Source organism: Physeter macrocephalus, chromosome 11 (assembly GCF_002837175.3).
Source record: "Physeter macrocephalus isolate SW-GA chromosome 11, ASM283717v5, whole genome shotgun sequence".
Classification (NCBI taxonomy): Eukaryota; Metazoa; Chordata; class Mammalia; order Artiodactyla; family Physeteridae; genus Physeter; species Physeter macrocephalus.
The window spans coordinates 182314967-182324464 of NC_041224.1; the positions used below are offsets into that span (position 1 = coordinate 182314967).

General features: G+C 70.2%; 1 protein-coding gene across 1 annotated transcript in view; it reads left to right on the forward strand.

The window, feature by feature from the left end:
- The window catches only part of MTA1 (metastasis associated 1), a 39930-nt gene that overhangs the window by 25573 nt on the left and 4859 nt on the right, over positions 1–9498 (forward strand). The window contains exons 7-16 of the mRNA XM_024131077.3: positions 11–128; positions 3407–3509; positions 4270–4369; positions 5020–5208; positions 7644–7718; positions 7853–7911; positions 8204–8319; positions 8571–8722; positions 8815–9004; positions 9099–9188. Coding sequence (XP_023986845.1) covers positions 11–128; positions 3407–3509; positions 4270–4369; positions 5020–5208; positions 7644–7718; positions 7853–7911; positions 8204–8319; positions 8571–8722; positions 8815–9004; positions 9099–9188 — 1192 coding nt within the window. The remainder of the gene's footprint in view (positions 1–10; positions 129–3406; positions 3510–4269; positions 4370–5019; positions 5209–7643; positions 7719–7852; positions 7912–8203; positions 8320–8570; positions 8723–8814; positions 9005–9098; positions 9189–9498) is intronic.

The following is a 9498-nucleotide window of genomic DNA, read 5'->3' on the forward strand; positions in this document are numbered from 1 at the left end:
TCTTTTCCAGGATTTCTTCTTCTACTCTCTCGTCTACGACCCCCAGCAGAAGACCCTCCTGGCTGACAAGGGGGAGATCCGTGTAGGGAACCGGTACCAGGCGGACATCACCGACCTGCTGAAAGAAGGTCGGGTGGGCCGGGAGGCTGGCGGGGAGGGCGGGGGCTCTGGATGTTGGGATGGGGCGGCAAGCTCCAGGACCCCAGCAGGAGGGGTCGTCGGACCCTCCCTGGCACCTGGAGATGTTGTTTCCTTTTGGCGGTTGTTTTCATAACCTTTGCAAAGCGCTTTTTCTCTCCCCAAAACCCGTTTGAAAGGATCTGCCCATTTCACTGACTTCTAGCGGGCGGTGCCGTCCGCGAGGCCGAAGTGCACGGGGACGCAGTGCCCAGCTCCCCTGCCCTCCAGTCCTTCAGCAGCCTGGGGGTCGTGGGCGGGCTTGACCCCCATCTTCTCAGCCCGTTCTGTCCCCGACCAAGCAGCCCAGGCAGGAATGTGGACCCGCGGTGACCAGCAAGGCCGGGGCTGTCTGGTTTGGGGCGCCGTGTGGCGGGCTTCCTTCTGGGGCCACGTGGTTGAGCCCGGGTCACTTGGGTGGTGGTGTGGCCACCACTCAGGCAGCTCAGGTTGACCGGGAGCACAGCGGGGTCCGGGCCTCGTGGTACCCGCCACTTCCCCTCCCCCCCTTCCTTCCTGCGCGGCCGTGTAATTGCCGTGCAGCAGGCCTGACGGCTGAACCGCGCACTTGCTTGTCCGTGATGGCGTTTTGGGGCCTGTCCTCTTCGGAGCCTGTGCTCCTGAGGAGCTGGTCCCCTGTGTGCAGGGCCATCCCCGCGTGGTGCCCGGGTGGCCTCGGGGCCCCCGTGTCCCTCGGGAGCGTGGTGTCCTCCTGGCGAGCGTCCCCAGCACCTGTGGGGCTGTGGGTCGGGCTTGGCTCCCCTCTTGTCTGTGCCTCGGTTTCCTCTGTGCTGTAGAAACACGGGATGTCCCTTCTTTCCGTGGCTGCCATTCCTTTCGCGGATGCGACTCCTGATCCTCAGAAGCTGGTCCGCTCGTCCTAAACGTCCGCTCTTGGCCTGTGTGTGTGTTTCCTGTTGCCTGCGCGCGCGCGCGCGCACACACACACACACACACGCGAGCGCATACGCGCGCCACGCCTCCCATGCAGGTGCATCACACGCGCACACACGCACACACACGCTCACACACACACGCGCGCGCTTCCCCCGTTTCTTGGTCTCGGTCTCTGCCGTACGGGGCTTCCTGCCGCCGCTCGGATGTGAGAGGGAGGGCTGAGGGGAAGCACCTGGTGGGGGCGGTTCCCTCTGTTCACGGGTGTCCGGCCCCGTCCTGGACGCCTCCCATGCAGGTGCATCACACGCGCACACACGCACACACACGCTCACACACGCGCGCGCGCTTCCCCCGTTTCTTGGTCTCGGTCTCTGCCGTACGGGGCTTCCTGCCGCCGCTCGGATGTGAGAGGGAGGGCTGAGGGGAAGCACCTGGTGGGGGCGGTTCCCTCTGTTCACGGGTGTCCGGCCCCGTCCTGGGTGGGGCGAGGCTGCCCTTCCTGCCAGCCCTGGCGCTCTGCCCTGTGGTCCTGCCCTGTGGCCGCTCGCGTCACTCGGGGGGAGCTCCTCGCACTTGAGCAGAGCCGGATGCGCCGGCCCAGCTGGTCTCCTGATGCAGCCCGTCCCCCTGCTGGGCGGGGTGCACCTGGCACCGGGGCCCCGCTCCAGGGACGGGCGTCCTCGCGGGGCCCCATGGGGCCTTCTGGTCTACACCACCCAGCCTGGCTGAGGACAAAGGGCCTGGTGAGGGCCACGTGCAGCGGGAAACAGGAGAGGCCACGCGACGGCCGCAGGAGAGCGCTGAGTGGCTGGGACGTCCGAGGACCTCGCTCCCTGGCCGTCCCCGGGTGCCTGGCGGGAGGATGCGTCTCTGGCCGTGGGGCGCCCCGGGGAAGCCCTTCCTGCAGCCCCTCCTCCTCCCGACCCCTGGGCCGCTGGGGCGAGGCGGGCTCGGCCTGGGCCTCAGTTCCCTGTTCTCTTCTCGGAGCCTGGACCCTTCCCAGCGGGTGGAGCCGTGCCCCTGCGTTGGACGCGTGAGACATCTGCAGGGTGCACCAGCGGGCGTGGGCGACAGGTGGGGCCACAGCTAGCTGTGCCCGTAGCTCTGGGCTCAGTTGCCCGGCAGTCGCTGGGGGCTGGTTGCGGCCTGCAGACCTTGGATCCAGGAGTGGGGGCCCTGCCTTCCTTGGTACCCAGTGTCCCTGGGGAGGGGGTCTCCGTGCCGAGTCACCACCAGGAAGGAGCCTACCCATGACACCGGGAAAACCCCGCCTGTGCTCGTCCTACAGATGCAGCCCCCGGGACCCTGACCCCTCAGATCTCCTCGTCCCCGGGTCGGTCCTGTACGTCTGCAGTGCGGGGCTTCTCTCCCGTGAGCCCCTGGCCCGGCGCCGTCCCCTGGAGCCTGGCAGGGCCTGACCTTCCCCAGGGCGAGGGAGCACGTGTTTCCTTGGTGACTTTCGGCCGTGCCCGGCCCTGCGTGACCGCGCTCACACAGGGCTTCCGCGGGCTTTCTGGGTGCCGTGAGGGGTCCCGCCCTGGGTCTGGAAGTCGGCTGCCACGGAGAGCACCGGAGCTGGGTGGGGGTGTGACCTCGGGGCGGGCGTTCTCCGGACCCTCGTGCTGGCCTCGTCTGCCCCTTGCTGCCTGGAGCACGTGGCAGATGGTGCTTGGCAGGGGCAGCTGCCCAGGATAGAAGCCCTCCTGGCTGGGCCCTGAGCCCCCACGCCCGCCACGTACAGGGTGAGGAGCGAGGCTCCCGCCTGCAGAGGGAAGATGCCCCGAGACGGAGCCTTCTGGCACCAAGGGGGCCCTTGGGTGGCAGGCGAGTGGGTCCGCCCTGAGGCGACATCGGTGTCCTCATTGTGACGGGGCTGCCGCTGGGGGCTGGGAGCGGCTGCGCCTCCCCCTGCAGCGTCTCGGAGTAAAGAGCTTGGCTGATCAGCGCCGAGCGGCTCCGCCCCTCTGTCCGGCCGGCCGTGCTCCCTGGGCCCTCCCGACGGCACCTCTTCAGGCTCCTCCACGGGGGCCACGGGCTGCCAGCCCCAGGCGCCCACTGTTTCCAGAGGTGAAGGCTGTCGTGTGTCGAGCGTGCCCTGGAGCTCTGGGCCCGCCCGCCTCCGCGTGCGCGTGCCTGCTGGCGTGCGTGTGTGTTCGCGCGCGCGCCGTGGCCTCGTCCCTGGGCTCGCTCCCCCTCCCCGCCCCTCCCGGCGCTGCAGGAGGGCGTGTAGCCCGCTCCCCGCCTCAGCAGCCTGGTCTGGGCTCCAAACGGGGCCTCGGGGGTCTTCTCACGGCCTCGGTGGTCCTCACCGTGCAGTGTTTCTTCCTCCTAGGCGAGGAGGACGGCCGAGACCAGTCCAAGCTGGAGACCAAGGTGTGGGAGGCTCACAACCCGCTGGTGGACAAGCAGATCGACCAGTTCCTGGTGGTGGCCCGGTGAGTGCTGGGCTGGGGCGGGCACGAGCTGGCACGGGGCCTTAGCCCCTGCCCCACCCCCGCGGCGGGCGGCGGCTTGCCTGTCCTACAGGGCGGCCCCCAGTGACGGGCCTGGGAGGCCAGAGGGCCCGGGGCCCTGCTCTGTGGAGACCCCCTCGTGGCTCCTAGGGAGGCCTGCAGGGTGGGGCCTGGCCCTTCCCTGAAGGTGGAGCCGGCTCTGGGGGGCTGCTGGGTCCCCGGGTCCGGGAGGCAGCCCGACACCTCCACCTCCACCCCCAACCCGACCCGTGGACCTCAGGGGCCGCCCCCCGGCCGAGGCCAAGTGAGCCGGCCGCAGATGGGGGCTCTTTCCCCGGACGGTAGGGCAGGACAGAGGTGCTTGCTTGTCTGGCTCCGGGACCGGGCAGATGTGGCCTGGAGGCGCGGGGCCTCCTGGGCACAAAGGGGCGGCCCCCAGGGGTCCCTGGGCTGGGACAGCAGGAGGGGAGCTCCTGCAAGCACACGGGGGCCACACGCCCAGAAGGCGCCTGGGCCGGGTGCCGTCGGAAACAGTGTAGGAACGGGGTCCTGGGCCTCGGGACCTGAGGGCTCTCTCCGGTAAGAAGAGGTCTGCAAAGTCTCAGAAACGGCGTCCCCGTGCTCCAGACCAGAGCGCTCCGTCCCGAGACAGCCGAGTCTGGACGCGTCTGCGTGTCCGGCTTGGTCCGGCCGCCCCTCCTGCTTGTCCGCCCCGGTGCTCAGCGTCTCTCCCCCTCCCCAGCTCCGTGGGCACCTTTGCCCGCGCCCTGGACTGCAGCAGCTCTGTCCGACAGCCCAGCCTGCACATGAGCGCCGCGGCCGCCTCTCGGGACATCACCCTGGTAAGTGAGAGGGCCACCGGGCGCAGCCCTCCCTGGGGGGCACAGCCCTCCCTGGGGGGCACAGCCCTCCCTGGGGGGCACAGCCCTCCCTGGGGGGCACGGCGCAGGGCTCTCACGGCCCTGCAGGGCTCTCACGGCCCTGTGTGGCGACCCTGTCTCACGCTGGTGAGAGGCTGCCGGCCGGCACGTGGTCAGGCCCTACTGGGCCCTTGCTGGGCCGCGGGCCGCACGTCCTGAGCCTGCCCTGCTGCTTGCGCGCTTCCCACCTCAGAGGCAGCGGCACCGCCCAGAGGACGGCTCGTGCCCTAGGCCGGCCCCTCCCGACCAGGGCACTTTGGCCCGGGGTCCGTCACCCACTGTCTGCTGGCTGAGCCACCCCGTCCTGGAGCCCCGCCCTGCCGAGGTGGGCCTGGGAGCACGGCTGCTTTCCTCTTCTGCTCCGAGCAGCTCGGCCTCTCGCTGCACTCTCCCCAGAGGCCCCCAGCCGCCCCCCCGAGACTGTCCTTATCCCCTCTCAGCGGGGAGGGAGGGCCAGCCCCTGGGTCCTGTGGCCTCCCGCGCACGGCCCGGGTGTGCCTCCTGCCTGGGGCCGGGCGGGGTGGGGTCGCACCAGCTCTGGGGCCCGGGCGACCCCGCCTCTCCTGCTGCAGTTCCACGCCATGGACACGCTGCACAGGAGCGTGTACGACGTCGCCAAGGCCATCTCGGCCCTGGTGCCGCAGGGCGGGCCCGTCCTCTGCAGGGACGAGATGGAGGAGTGGTCGGCCTCGGAGGCCAGCCTTTTCGAGGAGGCCCTGGAGAAGTACGGGAAGGATTTCACTGACATTCAGCAAGATTTTGTGAGTACCGGGGGGCGGGTTCAGGGCCCTGCTGTGCCCGCCCGGCCGCCGTGTGTCCGTCCCCTTGTCCGTTAGTGGCTCCAGAGGAAACGCCCAGGGCCGCCTGGTGGGGCCTGGGCTGTGCCACCAAGGCGAGGGTCCGCGCTCGTGTCGCCGGGGTCCTCGCCGGGCCTCGTTTGACTTGGTTTGTTTGGCTGCCTCGGTTGTTCTTAAGTGGCCGGGCGTCTCCGCGTGCGTCCTTGCTTTGTGTCCCTTGAAAGTGTCCACCGGCCACCGGGCGCAGCCCTCCCTGGGGGGCACGGCCCTCCCTGGGGGGCACGGCCCTCCCTGGGGGGCACAGCCCTCCCTGGGGGGCACAGCCCTCCCTGGGGGGCACGGCGCAGGGCTCTCACGGCCCTGTGTGGCGACCCTGTCTCACGCTGGTGAGAGGCTGCCGGCCGGCACGTGGTCAGGCCCTACTGGGCCCTTGCTGGGCCGCGGGCCGCACGTCCTGAGCCTGCCCTGCTGCTTGCGCGCTTCCCACCTCAGAGGCAGCGGCACCGCCCAGAGGACGGCTCGTGCCCTAGGCCGGCCCCTCCCGACCAGGGCACTTTGGCCCGGGGTCCGTCACCCACTGTCTGCTGGCTGAGCCACCCCGTCCTGGAGCCCCGCCCTGCCGAGGTGGGCCTGGGAGCACGGCTGCTTTCCTCTTCTGCTCCGAGCAGCTCGGCCTCTCGCTGCACTCTCCCCAGAGGCCCCCAGCCGCCCCCCCGAGACTGTCCTTATCCCCTCTCAGCGGGGAGGGAGGGCCAGCCCCTGGGTCCTGTGGCCTCCCGCGCACGGCCCGGGTGTGCCTCCTGCCTGGGGCCGGGCGGGGTGGGGTCGCACCAGCTCTGGGGCCCGGGCGACCCCGCCTCTCCTGCTGCAGTTCCACGCCATGGACACGCTGCACAGGAGCGTGTACGACGTCGCCAAGGCCATCTCGGCCCTGGTGCCGCAGGGCGGGCCCGTCCTCTGCAGGGACGAGATGGAGGAGTGGTCGGCCTCGGAGGCCAGCCTTTTCGAGGAGGCCCTGGAGAAGTACGGGAAGGATTTCACTGACATTCAGCAAGATTTTGTGAGTACCGGGGGGCGGGTTCAGGGCCCTGCTGTGCCCGCCCGGCCGCCGTGTGTCCGTCCCCTTGTCCGTTAGTGGCTCCAGAGGAAACGCCCAGGGCCGCCTGGTGGGGCCTGGGCTGTGCCACCAAGGCGAGGGTCCGCGCTCGTGTCGCCGGGGTCCTCGCCGGGCCTCGTTTGACTTGGTTTGTTTGGCTGCCTCGGTTGTTCTTAAGTGGCCGGGCGTCTCCGCGTGCGTCCTTGCTTTGTGTCCCTTGAAAGTGTCCACCAGTGAGCCCGTGGGAATTCCAGCATGGGCAGGGCCTGTGCCCTCAGGGACCCCTCCTGCCCTTACAGCCCCTAAAATACACTTGAACTCATCTGAAAGGAGGCGAACCGCTGCTCAGTCAGAAGAGCGCGCCTGTGCAGAGAGGGCTGCAGGGGCGGCCGGGCCGGCCGGAGCGCGAGTCCCAGGGAGGGGCCAGGACGCAGCGGCCCTGGCAGCAGCCGATTCTGAGCAGCACCTCGCGGTAACAGACGAGGCTGATGCCACAGGACCCACGTCAGAAGGCAGGCGGCACCACGGAGGGTGGAGAAGCAGTGTCGGTCCCCAGAGGCCATCAGAGGGACCCGCACAGCCCCTGGTGACGTGGACACGGGCCGAGCCCGGACGGCCGGCCCCCGTGCGAGGCAGATGCGCAGACCGCAACTGAAACCCTAAGCAGAGCAGCAGGGCCTCCTCACACAGACATAAGCGGAGCCAGAAGGCGGGCGGGAAATACAGCGCTCACCTCGCCGCGTCTCCCGCACGTCCCGGGCCTCTCGTGCTCCCGTGCGACGACGGCCCAGGTGCGCACAGAGTCTGAATTGTCGACGCGCCCGGGCGGACGTTGCGGGTGAATCCGCGCCGCGGGACTCGGCTGAGACTGGCCCGGAGGCGGCGTGGGAACGCAGGGGGCGGGGTGGCAGCAGCAAGACTGTGACGGCCACCCTGGACTTCCACGCAGCCTGTGGAGCCCAGAGGTGGCGCCCGAACAGCGGGGCAGCCGGGACTCGGGAGGAGAGCCGTCGATTGCGAGAGGGTCCCGGTGGAAGCGTTGCGGCCCACGGTCCTGGGTGGGGCTGGTGTCTGGGCGCCCAGGGCCTTGCGGTGGGGAGGGAGCACCCACCACCCACCGAGCGGGGCAGAGGCGCCGAAACCGAAACCGGGGAGGAAGCGCTTGCGTTGAGTGCAGCGTGCCTGATGGGAGAGAGGGCGAGGCCCTAGGGGGCCCTGAGGCGGGCTGGGGGAGGCTCGCCCCCTCCGGGGCGGGGTTCGCGGCCCGCCATGCCCCGGCCCCGACGTGCCCCCCTCCCCCCAGCTCCCCTGGAAGTCGCTCACCAGCATCATCGAGTACTACTACATGTGGAAGACCACCGACAGATACGTGCAGCAGGTGAGGGCCCGGCCCGGGCGGGGGCCGAGGGGTCCCGTGGGAATTTTAGGGGGAGGGGGGCAGCGCGGGGACTGGGGGATCCCCTCTCCGGACCCCCCTGCTGGCCGCCCTGACCCCTGGTTCTGTGTTTGAAGAAACGCTTGAAAGCAGCTGAAGCGGAGAGCAAGTTAAAGCAAGTTTATATCCCCAACTAGTAAGTACGCCCCTCACGGCGCCGCCCCCGCGTCCCACGTGGCCCCGGGGTGCTGCCCTGGCTGAGTCCTAGAGAGAGTCGGGGGCCTGTCACCGAAGCCCGTGGTGGCCCGGGGGCAGCGGTGGGAGCTGCTTCTAGGACTCGAGGGGGGAAAGGTCACGCACCCCCAGCCAGGGGTCAGCGGCTGCCCTGGGGCCAGGCGGGTCTGGACGGGGGCTGCGGGGCCCCGGAGCCGCGCGCCCAGGGCTCGGCGCTCCCGTCACGTCTTCCCTCTCTCCCTCCCTTACCCGAGTAACAAGCCGAACCCGAACCAGATCAGCGCCAACAACGTCAAGGCAGGCGTGGTGAACGGCGCGGGGGCGCCAGGCCAGAGCCCTGGGGCCGGCCGGGCCTGCGAGAGCTGTTACAGTAAGTGCCCCGCCCGGCATCCGGGTGCCCCCCAGCCCACAGCCCTGGGCGCCCCTGCACCGTCCTGGGGCCCAGCCTGGGGGCGGTGGCCACGCCCTGCCGGGGAAGCCCTCGCAGGGAGCACCGGGTGCCCGGGCCACGGGGCGGGGGGCGGGCGCGGGCGGGCGCGGGCGGGCGCCAGCTGTGTAATGCTCTCTGCCGTCACTGGTTCTGCTTAAGAATCCGTCTATCTCCAACTTTGTTGTCCGTAGCCACCCAGTCTTACCAGTGGTATTCTTGGGGTCCCCCTAACATGCAGTGTCGCCTCTGCGCGTCTTGTTGGACATATTGGAAGAAATATGGTGGCTTGAAAATGCCAACCCGGTTAGATGGAGAGAGGCCAGGACCCAACCGCAGTAACATGGTAAGTCGGTTCCCCCCACCCTGCCCCAGCGCGCCCCGCGGTCCGGCCCGCGGTCATGGCGCTGTGTCGGGGCGGCTCGCCCCCTTCCGCAGAGCCCCCACGGCATCCCAGCCCGGAGCGGCGGGAGCCCCAAGTTTGCCATGAAGACGAGACAGGCCTTCTACCTGCACACCACCAAGCTCACGCGGATCGCCCGGCGCCTGTGCCGTGAGATCCTACGCCCGTGGCACGCCGCCCGGCACCCCTACATGCCCATCAACAGTGCGGCCATCAAGGCTGAGTGTGAGTGTTCCTGCGGGAGGGGCGTTGGCGGGGCTGGTGGGGTCGGGGTGTGCGGCCCCCGCGGGAGCTCTGACCCGGGCCTCACACCCCGCAGGCACGGCACGGCTGCCTGGAGCCTCTCAGAGCCCGCTGGTGCTGAAGCAGGCCACGCGGAAGCCCCTGGAGGCCGTCCTGCGGCACCTCGGTGAGCCTGCTCTCCTCCAGCGCCTCCCTGGCCCCCCCGCTGCTGCATCCCTAACCCCCCCAGGGGGTCCCAGCCTCTCCCCACCCCGCTCCCCTCGCCCCTGCCGTCCCCGGGGGTCTGGGTCGCAGTCCCCGGGGGTCTGGGTCGGGCACACTGGCTCTTGTGGTGCCTCTGAGCCTGGCTGGGCGTCTCCCGCGGGGCCTTCTCCGCGCGCTACCCCCCAGGGCAGGGTCACGGCTGGGTGGGAGGCGTGCACAACTGGGCAGCGGCCTGCGGGGGGGGGGGGGGGGGCCCGGGGGCTGGGGGCCCT